This window comes from Candoia aspera, chromosome 1 (genome assembly GCF_035149785.1).
Source record: "Candoia aspera isolate rCanAsp1 chromosome 1, rCanAsp1.hap2, whole genome shotgun sequence".
Lineage (NCBI taxonomy): Eukaryota > Metazoa > Chordata > Lepidosauria > Squamata > Boidae > Candoia > Candoia aspera.
Genome location: NC_086153.1, coordinates 228,817,310 through 228,839,350, shown reverse-complemented (window position 1 = coordinate 228,839,350; position 22,041 = coordinate 228,817,310). Strand labels below are relative to the sequence as shown.

Genomic DNA, 22,041 nt, shown 5'->3' with positions numbered 1-22,041 from the left:
TGCTCCCAAAATGGAAGTGAATAGCTGGCAAGTCTTAATTCCTGAATGCATCCCTTCTGATGTTGAATTGGGAGATTTCAGTAGCCTTTGTACACTCTGGAATAGCAAGAGAAGCAGGAAGAGGCAAACCAAGTCTCTTCACAGATTCTGATTCGCTGCCAGAAACATTTCCCTTAAGTACTGAATGTAAAATGTAAAAACAAAAACAAATGTGTGCCTAATGGTTTTAAGCAGGTTAGGTCCTGGAGGGCTTCCTTTTAGCTTAAAAAAAATAAACCCATTACCCTCATTAATGATTCCATTTTGTCCAACCTTCCAGGAATTGAGATCAATACAGTTTTAAGGTAACAGGCCCAAGAAATTATCACTAAACAACATTAGGAAGGAGCAGGAAAAGCAATCTGTGATTCTGCCTAAGAGCTGCTAGTCTTCTAAGGCTTAGAGACAACGGACACAACCGGTTTCAGTCACGTTTATTTTAGGACAAAGCAGCACATGCTGAATGCTCTCCTGACAAAAATTAGAATCACCTCTGCTTAGCAATGACTACCTTATGCCCACTATCTTACCTAACAAAAAGGCCTAATTTCACAGCAAACGTCTACATACACTCTAGTATTTTGGGGGCATTTCAGTAATTTAGATAACAGATTTTCAACACTGCCAGTTCAGGTCAAATTATGATAAAGAATGTAACTAGAACTGCCTTACAAGATCTACTGTACTTCCAAAAGCAACAGTCCTAGAATTTATTCCCAGCACCTGGCAATTACAGAATTACTCCTTCCATTGACTTACCATGCCAACTGGCCTTGAGTGCCTCATGTTCTACACTCATAAATAACTAGCTTGGCAAGATGATCTGTGTTAATTTTAGTCTTGTGATTAAAGATCAGTATCTACTTCATTGGGCAGGAAAAGTAAATCACGGCACTGTCATCAAAATCTTTGGCAAGAGAGAGTCATCTCAATCCACATCGCATCAGAGCAGTTTGGCCATGCAACTTACAACAAGGGCAGACACCACTATGGGATCAGTACAATCTTTCTGAAAGGCCTAATCTCCATAGAGAGTAACGTTTCTAGAATCCATTAGCAGACACCAGGTCCCTTTCTAATTTTGCGTATGAGAACTGAAGCTTACATTTAAGGTAATTTGCATTCATAAATGGTTCAGTGGCTAAAGATTTATGGCCCTTGACTGAGTTTCTTAAAGACAAAACTTCAGTTTAATTAGTCTCACATCAGATGCTCTCCCCACCTAATTTCACAGTGAAATCCTAATTGAAATAGGCCATGTACCACAGGGTGGCATTACAAATGAACCACAGAAGGCTGCTGGGCTGAATCAAATACAGTTCTGTGAAAAAGCACTTTCCCTTTTTTAGATTTTCTGAATTGATGTGTAGCCTTCCCATTGAAATTAATGAGGGTCCTACTGATAAAGGGAATCTGAGCAAACAAGTACTGTAATGCCAACTTTATGAACTTGTTTCATTTATTTCATAAACAATCACCCAATATATGATGTGCCAATATGAAAAGTAATTGCCCCCTTAGACTCAGGAACTGGTTGCCCCACCTTTAGTATGTCAGGGGGCAAGTATCCCATAGTTTGGGACATTCACATCACTGCAGTAATTTCAATCAGAATCAGCAAGATTTCTTCATCTGTCCATTCTCTGTGAAGCATGAAGCTATATGATTCTCCTATGAGTCAACCATGCTTTCTGGAAGGCTTGAAGGAAAATGGGGTCTTCTTTCACTTGCAGGGATATTTGGGGCACAGAAACAGCCAAGAAACACTTGCTATTTCTATCCTTCTCTAAAGCTTTCTGGGAGATCTTGCCTCTTCCAAGTTCTACATGGTGCTTGGTAGCTTAAGGAAAAGGCTTTTTTTCCCCTAACACACAGAAAACTTCACAATAACAATAAGCATTTCTCATACTTTTTTTGGGTCTCCTGCATTATTTCCGTTTTAGAGAGTCCTCTATCAAATAAGGAGAGCTGGAGGCAGAAGTAGGTATTGCAGTGGTATAGAAACAGTCACAAAAAGGTCCTCCTGTTTTGGTCCTTTCCAAAGTTTTCTGCAAAACACATCCCCTACAATGCCAATAACATTGATCAGAGCAGTTTTCTACTGACTTGTAGAAAACATTAAAGAGAAAACATTTAAAAAGACCAAAAGCAGCAAGCAGCTTCTCTGCCTTTTCTAACATTTGATGACGCTTTCAGCAAATGAAACTTTTTTTTCCTCTTCCTTTCGCTTGCTTAGAATACAGACTTTGCTTCTGATGATGGCAAACCAAGCTGCTATTTTCTGACCCCTTATCACTTGATTTCCCACATGGATTGAACAGAGTGTGCATTTGTTGTGTTGTGTAAATGTCATATTCCGTGAGTTCCTGTCACTTGGTACATGATACAATGGCTGAGAAAAATCAAAACACTTCAGAACAATGGAGTCATCAGATGAGGATCATCGGGCAAGACACTGATAGAATCTTCCGCCCTGCCGCAGAGCATGCACAGCATGGTGTATTCCTGGAATGAGAGACAAGTTATATTTATGCTGGGTGAATGAGAACAGATGCTTGCTTTATTTGCTGCAGAGATATATTAATTTGTGTTAACAAGAAGTCAATGCACCTGTAACAATAGCCACAGTTCAAGCAAATATAGCTTATGTACAGTAGTTAAACCCTACAAGTGAACATCTTCAAGTTATTAAGATATATGATGTGCTTATCCATCCTTTTCTTTAATGTGATGAAACAGTTAGCTTTCTTCAACCTGAGGCCTTTCACACATGCTAGACCACAGCTCCCAGAATTTCGAATAACCTTGCTGGCTGAGAATTTTGAAACCTAGTCCAACAAGCTGAAGAAAACCAACTAAGAGAAGACAGAGTTACCTGATGTCTGTCCAAACTATTTGCTTCTGAGGGGTGATCCTTGGGTTTGTCTTATGAAAAAATATGGTGAACTCTAGCTGTTTACCTGCAAAGAACTATACATGTTTTGTTTTCATACCATTTAAGTGGAATGAAACAGAAGCTATGGAATCACAGATCCTACAAGCCCTTCCTTTTTCTTTAAAAGGAAAAAAACTTATAATTACAAATATAACTTTAAAAAAAGTGATTAACACCAGGCAAAGGGAGGGAGGGGGGAAGATGCATCTTCATCCTGCCTTCCAGAAATAAATTGAACAGACTAATGAATTTGTCTATTTGGTTAATTAATAATAAATATGGAGTGAATTCAGTTTTTTTGGACACAATTCTGTTTTTTTTTCTATCACAAAAATATATTACTACTACTGTATTTGCTTGGGTTAATACTGGATAAACTGCAGGTATTGAAATGTGTTTCTTCACATGACACAATGGCTGCATTAACTACTTTCAGTGGACAGCCTATGGGGGTCACATGATACCAGTCCAATCCATTTCTCCATCTCTTCCCCTGTGATCAAAAAGGGAAATAAAATGGTGGATGACTGCAGCCTAGTGCTGTTTACTTTCCAATAAATTAGCATTTTGTGACTGGCCACATCCAGCATAGCAATATTCTGTGAGAGTATTAATATGCTATTGACATTCCAAATAGGCTACAGGCCCCAAAAGGTTGAGGACATCTTGTTTAGCATTTTGTGTGCAGCTTTCATCTGAGAGAATGTAGGACTCAAGAGACTCATCAGGAGATATGTGTCTAGTCTAAATGCTTGTACTAAGAAACACACAGCTCTGAGTCTGATCAATTCTTTCAAATCTAAGCTTTCAGTGTGAATAGCTGTGAATGAAAGCGCTATTCCAACTCTTAAAACTCATAGGCTGATATGTGTATCAAGCGGCTAACAGAGGTCTTCTACTCTGCTCCTTTTCAAGCAAGTCTAAGTTCTAATCACATGCTTAGAATTTTGGACTATCTTAGCTCTAATGCCCATAAACCTGAGGTAGTAAGCATTATTCATTATTTATAGCAGCTTTCCTTAACCTGCTACCTTCCAGGTAAGTTTGATTATAAGTCTCAGTATTCCCAACCTGCATGTTGTAGTTTCATACATTTGACAGTATTCAACAGGTTGGAGAAAATTGCTTTAAAAATACAGTAATGTGTCAAATGTTTTTAATTACCAGCCACCTACCAACACCCTAAAAGATATGGTGGGTATGACATGAGATTGCTATCAAATATAAAGGCCCTCTATCTCCCCCCATTGTTCACAAGGAGCAGGTGAAACTACCACTTCATAATAATTGTGCCAAAATCTGAATGGCAGGATTTTGATTGTGTAAAATCATCAAACATTTATCTACCTACCTACCTACCTACCTAATTTGTCCCCGCCCATCTCCTCCCGTTGGGGGACTCTGGGCGGTTTACAACAATCGATTAAAACAATAAAATACACAGAATAAAATACAATAATAAATAATATAAATAAAGGTAAAATAAAGAATCCAGGTGGTGAAGAATCTAAAACAGTCCAAGTGTGGGAGGAGTGGTCTATAGCAACCATCCCTATGTAGATCTATTCCCCTCTCTACCCCAAGCGAGGCAGCAGAACCAGGTCTTCAGACTCTGCCGAAAGGCCAGGAGCGATGGGGTCAATCTCACCTCCGGGGGCAGCATGTTCCACAGGGCGGGAGCTACTGCGGAGAAGGCCCGCTTCCTGGACCCTGCCGGATGAAATTCTCTTACAGACAGGGTCCGCAGCATGCCCTCTCTGCACGATTGGGTGGGACGGGTTGATGTAATGGGGAAGAGGCGGTCCCTCAGGTAACCTGGCCCCATGCCATGTAGGGCTTTAAAGATAATAGCCAACACCTTGAATTGGACCTGGAAGCAAACTGGTACCCAATGCAGCTTGCGCAGCAATGGTGTTACATGTGCTCTTCTAGGGGCACCAAAAGCAGCTTGTGCAGCTGCATTCTGGACCAGCCGGAGCTTCCGGATACTTTTCAAGGGTAGCCCCATGTAGAGCACATTGCAATAGTCTATATGAGAGATAACAAGGGTATGAGTGACTGTTCGAAGGGCCTCCCGGTCCAGGAAGGGGTGTAACTGGTGCACAGCACGTAGCTGCACAAAGGCTCTCCTGGCCACGGCTGCCACCTGCTCTTCGAGCAGGAGCCGTGAGTCCAGGAGGACCCCCAAGTTACACACTGGGTCTGTCTGGGGCAGTGCAACCCCATCCAGAACCAGAGATGTTAATGTCCTGGATACAGAAGAACCATCAACCCACAGCCACTCAGTCTTACCAGGGTTCAGTTGAAGCCTGTTGTTCCCCATCCAGGCCCCCACAGCCCCCAGACACTCGGAGAGGGTAGTCACGGCATTACTTACTTCACCCGGGATGGAGATATACAATTGAGTATCATCAGCATACTGATGGTACCTCATCCCATGGTGACGGATGATCTCGCCCAGCGGTTTCATGTAGATGTTAAAAAGGAGAGGGGAGAGTACTGATCCCTGTGGCACAAAGGGGAGTTGGGAGACTAGACGAAAATTGTCCAGAACAGCAGGGTCCAGCGATGGCTTCTTGAGGAGGGGTTGCACCAACACCTCTTTAAATGTCGCTGGAAACACCCCCTCTCCCAAGGATGTATTAACCATTGCATGGACCCAACCACATGTCACCTCCCGGGCTGCTTTTACTAGCCAGAAGGGGCATGGGTCTAGATGGCATGTGGTGGCATTTACTGTCTGTAGGATCCTGTCCGCTTCCTCAGGTCCAACAGGATCAAACTGCTCCCAGATAACTGGGTAAGCCCATTCCCCTGGTATCTCTCCAGACCAAGCCTCACGCAACTTGGAGCGGATCTGAGCAATTTTGTCCTGGAGATGCTCAGCAAATTCCTCTGCACGGCCCTGTAGGTGGGTCACTGAGGCCACCTTCCCCAAAAGGGATCGAGTGATCTTAAACAGGGCCGTCGGGCGGCATTCTGCGGACGCAATAAGAGCAGAGAAGTATTGACGTTTCACTGCTTTTATTGCCACAAGGTAAGCCTTAATAGCGGCTCTTACCTGTGTTCGGTCGAATTCAGTCTTTGTCTTCCTCCAGCGGCGCTCTAGGCGTCTCTTAACCCTCTTCAGAACCCTCAACTCCTCCGTAAACCACAGGGAGTGCCGGGTTCGATGGGACAAGAGAGGCCACACAGGCGCAATCCTGTCCAAGGCCCTGGCCACCTCCCTATTCCAGGCTGCAGCTAGGGCCTCCGCTGGACCATGCAGATCACCAGGTATAACCCCCAGCTCCCTCTGAAACCCTACCGGGTCCATCAGTCGCCGGGGGCGGACCAATCAAATGGGTCCTACCTCCCTGTGGAGGGGGGTGGCATAAGAGAATCTTAAGGCCACCAGGGTATGGTCTGACCATGACAAAGGGGACAGCTGTAACTCTCCCCTCAGATCACACTGCCACTGCTCCGACAAGAATTTAGAAGCAATATAATTGAATGTCATTTATTTTCATAAAATAACAATAATATAAATTAATCTACTGCCCAACTGCCAGAGATTTTAGACAGTTTACAAATTGTTTAAAACATTAAAAGATCAAGAAACAGAAAGAAAGGTAAAGATTGAAGAATGACAAAACCAGATGGGAACAAAGGAAAACAACCCAAGTTAAATGGAATCCCAGTCATCCTTGCAGAAGAGGCAAGTCTTCAAGGCCCTTTGAAACACTGGTAGTGTGGGGGCTGTTCAGATCTCAAGGGGAACCTCATTCCAGAGAGCAGGCACTACACAGAGAAGTGTGCTTCTGGAGTCCTGATAAATGGCATTGTTTAATTGAAGGAACCTGGAGTGGGCCAACCCTTCCAGATTGACTTGGCTGGGCAGATATTATGGGAGGCAGAGGATTCTTCAAGCAACCAGGCCCTAAACAATGTAGGGTTTTACAGGTAATGACTAGTAGCTTGAATTGCACCCAGAAGCAAACTGGCAACCAGTGCAGCTCATGAAGTGGAGGCATTTCATGAAACTGCTGAGTGAGGTCATCAGCCAGTTTGGTGTTCCGTATCAGCAATATGCTGACAATACCCAATTATATTTATCAACCCCAGGCTGGCTAAGCAAGGCAGTTCCAGTCCTGTCCAAGTGCCTGAGGGCTGTGCAGGCCTGGATGGAAAGGCTTCACCTCAATCCTACCAAGACCGAGTGGCTGTGGATATTAGAGCCTCCCAAGGATTTTCCATCTATACTCTTGATGAAGTAGCACTTCCTCATTTAAGAGTGATGCGCAATCTCGGGGTCCTCTGTGCACCAGTTGTGCCTCTTCATGGATGTGGCAGTCCTTCAGACAGTCACTCATGCCCTAATCACCTCAAGGCTTGACTACTGCAATATGCTCTCCATGAGGTTGCCTTTGAAAACCAGTGACTGGCATGCTCCAGTATGCCCACATGACACCCCTGCTTCACAAGCTGAACTGGTTGCCAATATGCTTCTAGGTGCAATTCAAGGTACTGGTCATCACGAATAAAGCTCTAAGTGGCATAGGACTAGGTTATTCGTGGATCCACCTATTTCCCATGGTTTCTGCCTGGATGATATGTGCCTGCCAAGTTGGCATGCTCTGGGTTCCTTTAATCAATAGTGCCAACTATCGGGACCCAGGAGGCAAATCTGTGTGGAACCCTCCAGCTGGCATTTTGTAAGGACTCAAAGACCTGGTTGTTCTCCCAGGCGTTGGGTTAAGATGGATGGAACCACTTGTTGGATGTGTTTTGTCTATGTTTTTGTACAGAGTGACCAGATCCCATCTTGTTTTGTTTTATATTGTGTTTTTATGGTTTATGGTATTCCCCGTTGCCCAAAGTCAGTTTGGAATTAGGCAGCACCTAAACTGAATTAATAAATAAATAATAGTTTACATAACTAATCCAACTGGCTGAGTTTGTACAACATAACCACTAATTAACCACATAGACTAGATTCATGTAACATGCTAAACTAGTATGTGATCCACTAGTTAACAGGGTCATATGAAAACACACTGAATTACATGCTATAAATAGTGCAGCTATTTGATTATCAAGACTTCATGACCCTCAATAAGACAAAAAAGTTGAAGTAAATAAAAGGTAAACAAATTCAATGGTTGATCAATGAATGGCTCTTATACCTGGTAATCGTCCACTACACCAAAAGTATATTCATGCCTGGCTATCACATGATGACAATTCTTACATACATCTGAAAAGAAAACCAAGAGATTTAGGAAACCAGAATAGGCTTCAAGCTTACCTTGTGCTCTGAAATTGTAAAACAAATCTAATCGCTTATTTCAATAAATCTGCACTGATTATACAGGAACCAAAGGATAATACCTGCAATGAGGATAGAGCTATTGTGGAAGCTACTGAAAATAAATGGAGGAGGGGCCAGAAGAGAATGGGAAAGAATTGTTTTCTCAAAAACCAGATAGAAAGAAAAATGAGCAAATGACTTCTCTCTGTCAGCAGCCAGAATTACAAATACATTTGATCCTGCAGTTAAATTTATAGTGACTGAATTCATGCTTGACTCTAAACAATGGGTTTTTACCAGGATCTCCTGAATAAGGCACAATGGGTGGGTTCACACTTAATATTACGTGCTTAGAAACTGACAGGCTCACATAACAAGTTAAGCCAAAAGCAAACAAGCCATGTAATGGGTTAATGGATGTGTGAACCCAGCCTCAGAGAATTAATAAATACATCAAAGGCAAGAATTGGATTAAAACAATTTTCCTTGAGTGAAACTTCCTACCCTACTAGCTCTTCATTTTCTTCCATCTTCTATATGCTTCCAAATTTGCTTTTGAGAGTTCCCCTATACATTAAAATAGCGTGGCATGTGACACACTCTGAGAGGTAGAATAAATTCATTTATTCCCTTATGCCTACATTGCTAGCAGACAAGTATCACTGGACATAACCCAGGATCCTGAAGTGCATTATTCAGGTAACTGTCACAACAGTTACCTACCATTTTATTTTTCTAATGGGAATGAAATGCATGCACACATATCTCACACATAAAAGCATATCGGGACACATTTAACTTTCAACAATAAACCAGATTTCTGGAGACAAGCTGTTAATGTCCATATAATCAAAAGAAGAGTCCGGCCATCTTACGATCATAAGTGATAATTTCCTCTCCATCCTCTTCTTCTGTTGCTTTGTTCACAATCATCACAAAATCCCGTGTTTCGCATTCAGCACAACCAACATAATTCATCAGATAGGATCCGTTCTCCAAGCAAGTGTTACCCTAAAAGATTCAAAGGTGGGAAAATATTTTAATATAGCCAGCTTAAGAGCCAAATTTACAAATTACTTGAGAATTCTACACTCAGAACTTCCCACATTTCTTAAATGCAACCAAGAATGTGATTATGATTAAGGATATCACATAGAAGCTAACTAAGTATTCCCACAGTGGTTATTTTATTCTACATATGAGTAATTCTGGCAGATTACCCCAAAACCTAATTTCTATCCATATATACCTTCCTTCCCAGATAGAATGCATTCATTCCAATCTGCTAAATAACATGATAGGCTGTTAAAAATGTGACTTCTCCCTATGTGAGCTCACACATATTATAAACTGTAGCTTAAAAATGGAAAGTCTCACATAACATGTTAAGCCAAAAACAAAAAAGCCATCTGACAACATGATCCTGGTTTTCAAAGGCTGCTTCTTCTCTGGTAGGTTCTTCTCCATTCCAGAGGGAGAAGTCACCATAAACGATGACAAACAATAATGCCACCAAAGGCTTTTCAGATTACGATATATAATCTGCAATTAATTTACCACTTACAACAACTCTGTATTTCAGTAAGGTCGTTTTCTTGCATTTTTCAATAACTTTTCTAAATCAACTGGCACATCTCTGGATTACATATACTACTGATTTTCAATTTATTGCTCAACCAATGTGCAATGGTTCTGTTTGGTTGATATCAAGTCAATAATTTCAACATTACATTGAGAAATAAATTGAAAATCAAAAGTAAACATAACCCAGACATATTCTAATTTTAAAATAACTTTTAAACAATCCACTTTCAGAAACAAAGTATTTTCTATCCCACATCATTAGCAGAGTTTCTTGAAAACACGTAACTTTTACAGTCATCTTACTCAGTGGCTGTCATGTTCACTGTTTCAATGTGCACTGTACATCGTAACGTTTCACATGCCATGGCGCTGACGCGCGTTTCTGTTTGGGAGGGAGCTGCTGAGAAACCTTGTGCCAAGCTCTGTATCTATGTTCATTTCAATGGAATGTGTTTGGGTTATGTGCTCTGCTCAAGGACTTTTCCCGCAAACCATCAGAAGCCGTTAGGAGCACCTGGGATTGTGAGCTTGGGAAGATTCTACAGGGGGAGGGATCTCATTTGTACCAAGGGTTTTTAGTTTGCATTTGGTGCGCTTTTTTCATTCTCAGCTTTCTTTGTGATCCTGCATACTATTCTTTAATAAATCAGGTATCTTTGTGATCCTGCTCATGAGTCTGATGGTGTTCTAGAATAGGCAATCATTACAGTGGTTAAGGCACCAGACTAGAAACCAGGAGACCATGAGTTCTGTCTTAGGCACAAAGCCAGCTGAGTGACCTTGCTGGGAAGGAAGCAATGGAAAACCACTTCTAGGGGTGGGGGGAAACACCTTGCCAAGAAAACTGCAGGGACTAATCCAGGCAGTTGCCAGGAGTCAAAAACTGACTTGAAGGCACACAGATAAATATGCAAAAAACACCTTCCGAGGAAGGATGGTTCTGTCACACAGTACCTGTTTGAAGAGAAACCTTGCCTATCTTTGTTCCCTCTAATTGCGGAACTACAATTCCCAGAATCCTCATAGTAATAAAAGACTCAAGAGAAATGCTGGAAGCTGCAGTCTAACATAGTTGAAAGTGCTGGTAATTAATGGCCTGTACCCTCTTGGCAGAAAATGGGAGTCCACTACAGCTGGTAGCCAACACAGTACGATTCACTATTCTACCTTAAAAAGCTCAGTTCTCCCCACAGAATAGATCTATTCTACCTGGAGAGTTCCACTTTAGGAATCCTTTTAACCACAGCAGGGCCCGATGAGAAAAACTTTGCAAAAAAAAAAAGAGGGGGGCAGCCAGGAAAACGAGGGCGAAAAGTACAAAAAGGACTCATAAGCTTCTTTGGCCCTGGGGGGAAACTCCAAAATGAAAAAAGCTGGGCAATGTATTTATTAGTGTTGCACCTTGCACACTGTTCAGTGACATTCTGGCTGGCCTTAATAAAGACATTAATGAGCGCGGGGGAAATTAATTCTGCCCGTAGACCCCTCCTTTGGATCCCATCTACCGCCAAGTGAGGACTGGCAAGGGGGCAAACTTAGCAGGACGCCAAGCAAAAGGGAGAGCAGCGACAAAAGGAAGGGAACGTGACTGCGCTCCCTTCCCCTGCCCTACAGAAAGTCCGCCCCCCTCTTACCCGAGGCGGGTACTCCGTCTTCACGCAGCCCCCACACATGCTGACCTCGAACCTCCTTCCCGAATCTGTGCGTCCCCGTGACGTCGCTCTCCACGCGAGAGAGCAAGAAAGGAAAACAAGCGAGATTTCTTCGACTCTGTTCCAAGTGCCTCTCTGAAAGGAGGCGCGTAGGCCAGCGAGGGAGGAGCCTGCGCTGAGGGTGTAGCTTATCGGTTGGAGAGATTGAGTTTGGGCTGAGCCTTGCAGGTACGTAGAGTTGAATGGAGGAAAAGCTCACTTATTTTCCCAAGCTGTGTGGGTTGGAGCGGCTTAGCCGCAAATGCCCTTCGAAGATTTTTGTCTCAGGCTTGCAGGGCTACTACTGTTTATCGAATGTGGATCCTACTTTTAAAGAGTCTTAGGCACTTTTTACTTCGCTCGTAAAAAAATTTATGAGATGACTAACCTAGAGATTTATAGAGTCCTGCAGTTATCGCCTCGGTGATGTATTATTAATGTGCATCAGTTTTATACCGCCACAGAGGCTTCGGAAGGATGCTTTGAATCGCCAGAGGGAATCATCTATGAACAGGAATCAGCATCAGGGCGCGTTTCTCCTTTCTTTCCCCCTCAGTATAATCGGACAGTAAAGGAGCTTAATTCACAGGCTTCCACTGCTGCGTCTAAGTTTCACTACAGTATTTAAACAACAGGGAGGCGTGCCGAAATCCGTCTGGAAACTCTTGATGTAAAATTTACCAGAAAAATTACAAGAAAAAGCAAAGATCGGATGGGTCCTTAAAGCCATCTGGAGAAGCGGATTATAGTAGGTATCCATGAAAGACGACTGCTGCCTTCCTCAACCTGGACCTTTCCAGAGATATATTAGCTCGAAGCTCAATCCCACGCAAAAGGGATGACTGGTTGGTGCTAGAATCATTTGCATATGTCCAGTTCTAGTCCCACCTTAGGCACAAAACCAGCTGGGTGACATTGGGCCAGTTGCATTCTCTCAGCCCTAGGAAGGAGGCAGTGGCAAACCACTTCTGAAATCTTGCCAAGAAAACTGCAGGGACTTGTCTGGGCAGATGCCAGGAGTCAAAACTGATTCGAAGACACTCCCACCCTCAAAGTGATAGAAATTCTAAAAGTGCTAAAAATGAAATGTATTCATTTCAGTAACCATGAAATAAATGCTTAATAAGATTCATTTATTTATAAAATATTTTGAGTTCTATAAAATGTGTCTTCCTGGAAGATTTATTTTTCTCTTATTTCCTGCCTTTAATCTTTGTTCACTACTCTTCTTTCTTTCTTTCTTCTTTGCTTTGCATAATATTGCTTAACCCAAAAGGAAAAAGCATAACAGGCAAAGAAGTACTCTTTGTTAATGAGTTCTGGACATATGCATTCTTGTCCACAAATTATCAATATCTGCATACAAATAATCCTACTCAATTTAAATTAATACATATTTAAATACATAGGATGTATGTATGGTGGAAAAGTTTTTAAAAAGGATTACAATTAAATGAATAAGGATTATAACCAAAAGTAAAAAAAATGTTCTGAAAAATATATCAGTTCTTTGACTGTAGATAATGTTCAGGAATGCAAGAGGCTTAGTCAGCAAACCCCCGCCCTCCGGCCACTGCCGCTGCCTATTGCTTCCTTATGCTGCAACTTTCTCTCCTTTTACGTCTGTAGATTTAGTTCTGGTATTGGAGCGGGTGGGGGGGTGGGGTGGGGTGGGGTGAGGTCGGGGGAGCAAGTAGGAAAGGACTGGAACTTTCCAGAGGGAAAATCTGGTGGATGGGTAATGGAACAGCACATGTTAACAGGTGATACCACTACAGTACTATTATATAAAATTATTCCATCCTAAGGCTCTGATCCTCATCTGTGTAATAACCACTTAAAATCTAAACATAATGCTAAGGGTAGCAGCTTGACCACCTATAGGAGCATCACAGAGATCTATGTAAAGCTGCATTCTTTATTTTCACTTAGTTGTCAACTGCACATTAAATACTTTTAGTTTAGTTCAGTCTTTAGTTCAGAGCAGTCCTATACATTTCAATTTAGAAACATACTCATTTGTGTGAGGCTTCTTCCCACATAAGATACCTAGATATAGAGGAATATAATCCAATTTTAATTATGCTTACTTGAGATAACCAGGGCCACAACTGGGGGGGGGCAAGCGGGGCATGTGCCCCAGGCACTGCGCTGGAGAGGTGCCAAAATGAGCGCTGGGGGGTGCCAAAGTGGGCGTGGAATCCATGTTTGCCCCAGGTGACACAGACCCTAGTTGTGGGCCTGGAGATAAGTCCCCTTTTTGTTAAATGTATTGTATCTATTAGTAGCCTAACTTTCATTATAGGAGAGAAGAAAAATATGAGCCCATCACCCACCTACCCTTTCCTGACATGAAAATGGCAATGTCCTGATTACCAGGAAACACACTGAGGCGAGGACTTGGTCTCTAATATTTATTAGTAGTACTTAACAAGAATCCTAACAAACTGAGAAAGCGTGGGAAAACCCAGCCATATAAACCCCAAAGGTTAAGGCGGTCCCGATCTGTGTCTCTTTGAATGGCTGAACAGTTCCTCAGTGCTACGCATGCGCTTGACAGTCTGGGTGAGAGCCCCCTGCTCGCCATCCTTACTCATGACAGGCAATGCTTCCTTAAGGCTGGGCATATTATTTTAAGTCATTCAGTACCATGTTATAAAATATATTACCAAAAGACCCTGAACTAAAAACCATTTTAAGCATTCTGGCATTTGTGCTGTGAACCCAAGTTTATATGAAGAAGGATAAGACATCAATATTAACAAACAATGAATTCTGAATCCCTAGTTATTGGATTCAGCAGCAAACCATTAAGCTGTAGTTTGAAGTTACTATTTGGAATAATGTGTAAAGGTGATGTAGCTTTCTCAGTACTGACAAGCAGCCAAGATTAGCTTCCCACACAGTTTCAAATTAGAGCAAAACATAAATGTTGTAATTAAACATTGCCGCTAATAATAATAACTACCCACTGGATTCAGCCATATGACATTTTTAGCCATAAACTATTAACAAAAAGTAGATTGAGGAGAAAGTAGAAATATCTGCTGTAAGGAAAGCAAGCATACATTTCTGCTAGCAAACATGGATCAGATTCATTTTTAACTACAGTGGGAATCATTATGGAAAAAAACCTTGCACAATTCTCTACAATTACTATTTTTAATAACTCTGGTAACGCTCATATCATCAATCACCTTTAGGAGTTTTTTTATAAGAATCAGCAAGTTAGTGGATAACAATGATCTGGTAAACAATATTTATTGTTGGACTTCCAAAAATCTTTTGACAAAGCCCTTGCAAAAGGCTTTTGACAAAGCTCTGAACAAATCTAATAGGCATCATGAAAGAAGAAATGAACACTTACTAAAGAAAAGAGAAAAGTAGGAACAAATGGACGGTTCTTTTAATAGACACTCATGAACAGTGATGTCCACCAAACATATAGACTGGGATTAATGTTTGTTTTCAAATGCCCTGGAGTTGGCCCGGTTTATCTATGACATTCAGTAGTTGTTTAGGTTGATTGAACAGAGCTTCAAAAGGTCTCTTAAAACTGGGACAGTTAACACTCAAATGGCAAACACTCAAATGGCAAAATCCAGTAGTCCATACGGAATACAATCCTACTTGCAGCTTTCACCAATATTCTTGCACCTGCATTTTGAGCCCAATGCCATTTCTGAAGGCTATTCCAAGTAGCCCCAAGAAAAGCACCTTGCAATAATCCAATCTAGATGTACTAAGGAAGCGAGCTGGTCTGAGCCAACAGGTACAAAGCTGGATCCAGAAATACTTCCATGCTGAAAACTCAATTCTTCAGAGGGAATTTGAAGAATTCCCCTTCCCAAAACAGACTGAAATCCTATTTCAGATCTATCTGCTTGCTGGACAGGCATATCTCTGTCCTGCCTGGATAATGTTATTAGTTCTCATCCAATTCAGAGTACAGTACGTATCAAATTGGTAGATGAAAAGGCAAAATAGAGCTGTGTATCATCTGTATTTATTGATTTATACTTCACCTTAGTAAAATAATACCAAAAACATATCATGTGCCAATCGGAGTATATGAAAGACAACATATCCCAAATCTGATAAGGCTTTTGAGCAGTTGTTTGGTATTGAATAACTTGAGATGTAACACTGAATCCCAAGTAATATTTTAAGTATCCAAATAACACCTTGGAATGGAAAGGAGTAACCCTGGCCCAGGTGAAGTTTTGATCAGAAATGTATAAAGATCACCTCCCACTATCTTCGCACAGTATGATACATTCTAGAACAGCATGGGATTTACTATATAGTATATCTGGAGGGCAGCTGTTTGGGGAAATTTGTTTTAAGAGTTTTCCTCCTCTGAATAGTTATCCTCCGAGTGTGTATTAAAAAAAATCTTGTATCTGAGCCACCAAGAGTCAGTTTGGTCTAGTGGTTAAGGTGCTGGGCTAGAAACCAGGAGACTGAGAGTTCTAGTCCCGCTTTAGGCATGAAAGCCGGCTGGGTGACCTTGGGCCAGTTACTTTCTCTCAGCCCAACTAGGTGCAATGTAGACTAGCCTCCTTGTGGTGCACCCTGGGCAACATGACTTGTCACAGCTAAATAGTTTACACATCTGGCTGCTGGACCTCACAAGGATTTTCCAGCAAGAAAAAAAAGCAGCATGAACACCGAACGATAAAAAAAACAAAGTGACCTTAAAAATAAAGCTAATAGGAGACTGGAATCGCTATTGATTTCTAGCAATATCTCTTTGCAGATAAGAACTTTCTTCAAATGAATGAGGTTTGCCGGTTCAGGAAAAAGAATAGAGTTCTTATAAATACTGGACCTGCTGCAGTCAAGATCTGGAAGCAGACTCGTTTTTCCTTTCCCGGAAAGCTGTCCCTGCAGCAGTTTCGCGCTGAATAAACCACTCCCCGCCCCCCCGCCGCCGTCTCCCTTCACTGTGGAGAATTCGCCCAGTAATAGTCTCCGGTGCTTCGAACAGTTTTCCTCTGCAGAAAAGCCGCTACAGTATGCCTGCAGCACTCAGTCCATATACCTACGATGAGGTTATCCTCTACTTCTTTGCTTTGCATTTAGGCGCCTAAGCAGAATGGATTTTTAAACGATGATGATCCCCTCCCCTTCAAATGGAAGGGGGGGGGCGGTCTAGCAAATGAGAGCGCGGTTTCACCATCCCTCACTATCTAGGAAGTCAAGGAAGGCCGAAATACAATTTGCTGCCGGTGACGAGGTGCGCCGCCGCGCGGTTTAAATCAGAGGCGTCTGATATTTCCTTTGCGAGAGAAAAAGCGGGAAATAAAGAGCGAAAGCCTTGCTAGTTGTCGTCTAGCCAGGACAGCGGGTGGGTGAAGCGGGGACAAGGGCAGTCCTGTCACAGGGCGGTTTGTTTCCGAAGCACGGGGCTATTTGCGGAGGTTCGCACGAGCCGCCCGGAAGACGCGGGAATTCGAACCCCTCCGCCAGCCCATGGCAGCACGAAGGTTGGCGGGCGCTTCATGGGCGCGGGCCGCGGGACGGCCGGCTACGTTCCCGTCAGCCGCTAACGGAGCGGCGCTTGTTGGTGGGAGAGGCGGGCACCAAGTGCCGCCTCCCTCCCTCTAGTCCGGACAGCCGCGGAGGCTCCCGCCACGCTAGAGCAGCCGTCGGCGTTGTTTCACTGTCACACGTTGTCCTACCACAATCCTCCTGCCTCAGTGAGAGAGGAAGCTCCGTGTTACCGGAGGGGGGGCACAGCCTTCCCTTTCGCCACCCGAACCCCCCAGCTCCCCCTTTTCATTCAGGGCCGTGGCTCCCGCAATTTAAAGCGTGGCCTGGAGATTGGAGCGTTTACTCCCGGCGAGAGCTTGAGAAGATCCGGCGCCGCTTTCTTGCTTTAACTGGGTGTGGCCCGGTTGTTGCCTCTCGGCTGCTGGGCATCGTTAGCAGCAGGTAGCGGCGGTTGCAGCGCTGGGCATCGCCAGGTGCCGCTGCTGGCGCTGGCCTGGGGGGGCCGCTGTGCTGCATTGCAGGGCAGGAGCTTCCTCCTCCTCCTCCTCTCTCCCTCCCTTTTCCCTCCCGCGGAGGGACACGGCTATCTGGGCCGGGCAGCCGAGCTGTCCCTGAGCAGGAATGTCGCTGCTTGCCCAGATAATGTTATTTATATCGCCGGCTGGAAGGGCGGCTCCACTAAGCTCTCCCAGGACCACCCCGGCCCTCCCGGGGCTCCGTCTCGCCGCTGCCCTGCGCCTTGTGCTGCCTCTCCCCTCGCTACTGTAGACAGGTGAGTTCGCGAAACCTGACCCAGAAAGGAGAGCGGCTGGACACTTGCGAGAGGGAGTCTTTCAGGTGGCAGCGCTGCCTTGGCGGGGTGGAGAGCTGGCTTTTCTGAGACTCCTGTTCTGGTGGCGCAGGCATCCCTCTCGCCCCCCGGCAGACTCGGGCAGCCTATTTATAGCACCGTGCTTGCATTATAGGAGAAACACGGAGGGGTAGGTTAGATTGTTCGTTCTGGATTGTCCCTTCTAAGGCAGCAACAATGGTCTCGGCCCATGAAAAAGGAGTTGGAAGATTCCCGGCTGCCTACCGATTACGTTTGAGGGAAAGATTAGAGAGAGTTGGTGTTGAAAAGAAGGCAAAGTTATGAGTTTGTGTGAATCTGACTCTTGCAAGATCAAGGGAGGGCCCGGCACATTTCTGGACCATCTGGAAGTGAGTTCTCAGAAGAGACCACTAAGATAGTTGTATATTAGTTATCCTTTTCTAAACTCCTGTCTGCCTCTCATTGTCCAGATACTGTATTAGTGGATGGTAAGGTATATAACAATCAATTATACTTGCAAGGCAGCTTGCCTGCTTAAATCCATCCTGTGCTCCTGCTTTAAAAAAAAATAAGATAAAACACAGCATCTTGGTCTTGTGGTGTGTTCACCTTTAACAAATATATTCTGTCAGAAAGCTCTGTTGTTTTTCCTCCTATCCCCTCTTGGATTTATCTTTAATGCAATTGCTTCTGGAGAGTCCTTAGATGGGGGAGTTGTGGCAGGTTAATATCACACTTTGTGTTGGTGTATCTATATCTTTCCAAATCTGGAAAGAAGGTATGTCGATGATGCAATCCTGTCTTCTGTTGTCTATTTGTAATATTTCATTCATGGTCTTCAGCAGTGGAGTGTCTCATATCTTTGGGCAAAATCTAGTTATAGTCAAGACCACATGAAAGAAATGTGTGGATAATTTTTTGGTCTGATACAAGTGAATGGTGAGAACTCTGTGTTATTCAGCTAATGCAAACACAGAGTTTTATACTATAACCATTAGTTAATTTGCCAGTTGCTTTAGGAAAAAGTACAGTTACATGTGAAATAGGGGCACAGAACCTCCTGTATTGTTATGTTAATAGTTACATAAAACCAATTAATATGAACCTGTTTCAGTATCCCTGCCTGGATGTATGTATATATGTATGTATGTATGTATATATATATATTGGTTTGTGCACATGGTCAGATTCCTTTTCTCTACAGTATATTGAATTTACTGAACATGGCAAACTTAATGCTTTGTTTACCAGATTTCTGATTCATTGTGTTAATTTGTCTTTACAATAAGAATATCTACAGTAAACAAACTGAAACTTCACATTACTCCCTCTTTCCTTCTGAATACTTAAAAGTGGTAGGATGATTACTTTGGGAGTCATATTCTAGGATAAAAGCATGAGAAATATTGTATTTTAGTGAATTAACTTTGAGAATGTTTTATTTTTATTTAAATTTTGCATATATGGTCTATAAAATGGATTTAAGAAGATGTAACTGTTCCATTCTGAAGTTTAAAATACTATCTTTAATTGTTATCTGCATAGTTTATTTTAACATACTGGGGCCCTTCAGAAGTTTTAAACTATAATACCCATCATTATCCATTCTTATTTAGAATGGGATTGAAATCCAGTTCATCTGCAGGTCACTGAATTGGGGAAAATTGAGATAGATATGTTATTTTTCTCTAAAGGATTTTGGGGGTTTTTTTACAATACAAAAAAATGGACTTGTTTGGCTTGATGGGGAATCTGCCTGTACAGGTTTCTCTGTTAAAATGTATTGATGTGACAGATATAGCCAATATTATTATAAAACTGCATTGATGTTGATGCTAAGGAATTCCATCAATTAGTATATTGCACGATCTTGCATTTTTAAAAATTTAATACTATAATTATACCCTACACTGGGATATTTATTGAAAGTAGATAAGATCTAAGCTAAGTACAGTATGATACATTTCATGGATATTTCAAGAATTTTGGATTTTCAGTTCAACACCTGTAAGGAACTGTAGATGCAGAAGAAGTCTGTCTGTTAGCATTAGCTGCCCCTATTTATAATATTGCTTCACATAAAAATAATGGTCCAGCGCAGAAGTTCATTTTCTTCATATTTATTCATTACCTGTCAACAGGACTGTAAATAATGATTCTTTCAAAAGATTTAAACTGATTTTTTTTTTTGGATTTAGTCAAACTAGACTGAAGGTGTAAAGACTTATCCAAAGCATGTTTCTTCTCAATATATTAAGAAGAGGAGGACAGAAATGGAAGCATAGATATGAGATTTTTTTTAGAAATCTTGCCTTGCTAGCCAAAATATTATTTAGCTTTAACAGTAGATTGCAATGAATATTTGTGCCTGTTAGATTGTGATTTTGTTACTTTCCAGCCTCTCTCTGATAGCAACCAACTATATATGATATTCCTAAAATATCCTATTCTTGGTTCTTTTGCTTTGTTCTTTGATGTCGTGTGTCTGCAACATATTTAAAATTTACTCACAGTGCCCGAACCATCTAGCTCTTCTAAGCTCTGTCTACAGTAAACTCCAAGATCTGCTTCTAATCCCATCTGTCTTGATACTGTCTACACAAGCTACATGAAAATTAGTTTAGTGATTTTCATTAATATTTTCTATTCATTGATTGAGCTGGATAAAATATTGCTGTTATAATCAAAGAGTTTGACTCATAATTACTCTGTCCGATATGGGATACTGTGTTAGGGAACATGCAAAACTGTGTTATAGAGTTAGCTAGTTGGTCCATCTAACCCAGTTATGGTCAACAATTTCTTTCAGGACAGGTGTTTTTCCAGATCTATCAGAAAATGCCTGGGGTAAGAATGGGTTGCCACATTGATAACAAAGCTTGTAAGCTGTTTTGTAAACAATATTTGGGTGCAAGCTGGTCAACTTTCTTGGAAAGGGCAGAAGAAAGAAAGAAGCTAACTGCTTTAAAATGCCTACATATAAGATTTACATTTGAAAACAAAAGTACTTACTGGAGTTTTTATGTATCACCTTTTTTCTTATCCTTCTTAATCACAACTTAGAAATACTTGTTTTGTGGATGTTCATTTCTAATCCTAATTAATTTTTAAGAGTTCAGACACCAGATATAGAACCTGAGGTGCAAGGCAAGAATCATATTCAGTCATTGATCTATCCTTCCTCCATACTGACACACTTCATAACCCCAGTAAACGGGAGGTGTATCACAGTGTCTTGTGTCTTCCAATAATATTGCTATGACAGAGAACAATTTTGGCATATCTGCAAAATTCGGTTTCATTCTTATTGATATTGTTGTCAGTGGAAGGAGTTCTTGATCTTGAGAACTGAGATTGAACCAAGATGGTTAATACGCGCCATACTGTTTCTTCAAATAGAAGAAAATACACTATGTCCATAAATAAGAAGGTGTGTTGGCTAGGATCAGTCAGAACCATGTTTGCTGAAAGTTTGCTTAGTTTCTTCCCTTGCAGAATATAGGAAGTCATCCTGAACCAGTTACATATACTCTTGTATGTGTTGACTGCTGTGGTTTGCCTACATTTCAGGCTAATTTTTTAATCTTATGGCTCTTAAGTTGTCATATCAGAAAATCAACCCTGGGAGTTTCTACATGCAAAGCATGTTCTGTCCATTGCAATATTGTACTTTTGGTCCTTAAATTATTTAGGGCACATAGTTATTGAAATCAGATTAAAACCATATTGGGTTCTGACCGAAGTGTATTTAAGAGCAGTATCTCTATTTTTTGTTTTGTTTTTTTACTACATACTTTGTGTCTTGTAAAATGTGACTCCAATATAATATTTTAGCCTTAAACTCTCATGCAGCCATCCATAAAGGATATTATTCTTTTGTGAAAACAGAAGATAGTTAGCATGCAATCTAATTCAGTATATTTCATGCATACTTGTGATTGTATTTATTCTACTTTATAAGAAAACTTGAAGATACATTTCTAAAACCAGGTCATTTAAAGGTATGCATTTCCTTTCTTTTGATTTTGTTATGAGTAAATTTGTATTGCATTAATTGGGAAAATGTTAACATTTCTTGGCATAATATAATAGCTTTCAGTGAATATAATATTTCATTGAAATATTCTAAGTGCTGTTTTTCATATTTAGCATAGTAAGTTCACTAATTGGAAAGTAACCTTGTTACATGGATGGA

At 41.7% G+C, this 22,041-nt stretch overlaps 2 protein-coding genes across 7 annotated transcripts in view; one reads left to right on the top strand and one right to left on the bottom strand.

The window, feature by feature from the left end:
* Positions 1–459: 459 nt before the first annotated feature.
* Positions 460–11,664, bottom strand: CHURC1 (churchill domain containing 1). Its single transcript, XM_063288995.1, has 4 exons — positions 11,483–11,664; positions 9,140–9,275; positions 8,140–8,210; positions 460–2,544 (listed from the first exon to the last, which is right to left on the bottom strand). Exons 1-4 carry the CDS (start codon positions 11,519–11,521, stop codon positions 2,452–2,454), a joined length of 339 nt encoding a protein of 112 aa, XP_063145065.1. The 5' UTR covers positions 11,522–11,664; the 3' UTR covers positions 460–2,451.
* A 6,015-nt stretch (positions 11,665–17,679) lies between these two features.
* Positions 17,680–22,041, top strand: part of SPTB (spectrin beta, erythrocytic) — a 225,100-nt gene continuing 220,738 nt past the window's right edge. For 5 of the 6 annotated variants that reach the window (XR_010066841.1, XM_063288976.1, XM_063288979.1 and 2 more), the window contains exon 1: positions 17,680–17,807. The gene's annotated coding sequence lies outside the window, so the exon portion shown is untranslated. The remainder of the gene's footprint in view (positions 17,808–22,041) is intronic. The other variant, XM_063288978.1, reaches the window with a different exon arrangement.

Bases quoted from the DNA above. Each gene is read 5' to 3' on its own strand.
- CHURC1 (XM_063288995.1), bottom strand. From the start codon at position 11,521: ATGTGTGGGGGCTGCGTGAAGACGGAGTACCCGCCTCGG. The intron at 9,276-11,482 runs GTAAGAGGGGGG...TGAATCTTTTAG, and splicing joins AGACGGAGTACCCGCCTCGG to GGTAACACTTGCTTGGAGAA. The intron at 2,545-8,139 runs GTATAAGAGCCA...CTCTCATTCCAG, and splicing joins GTGTAGTGGACGATTACCAG to GAATACACCATGCTGTGCAT.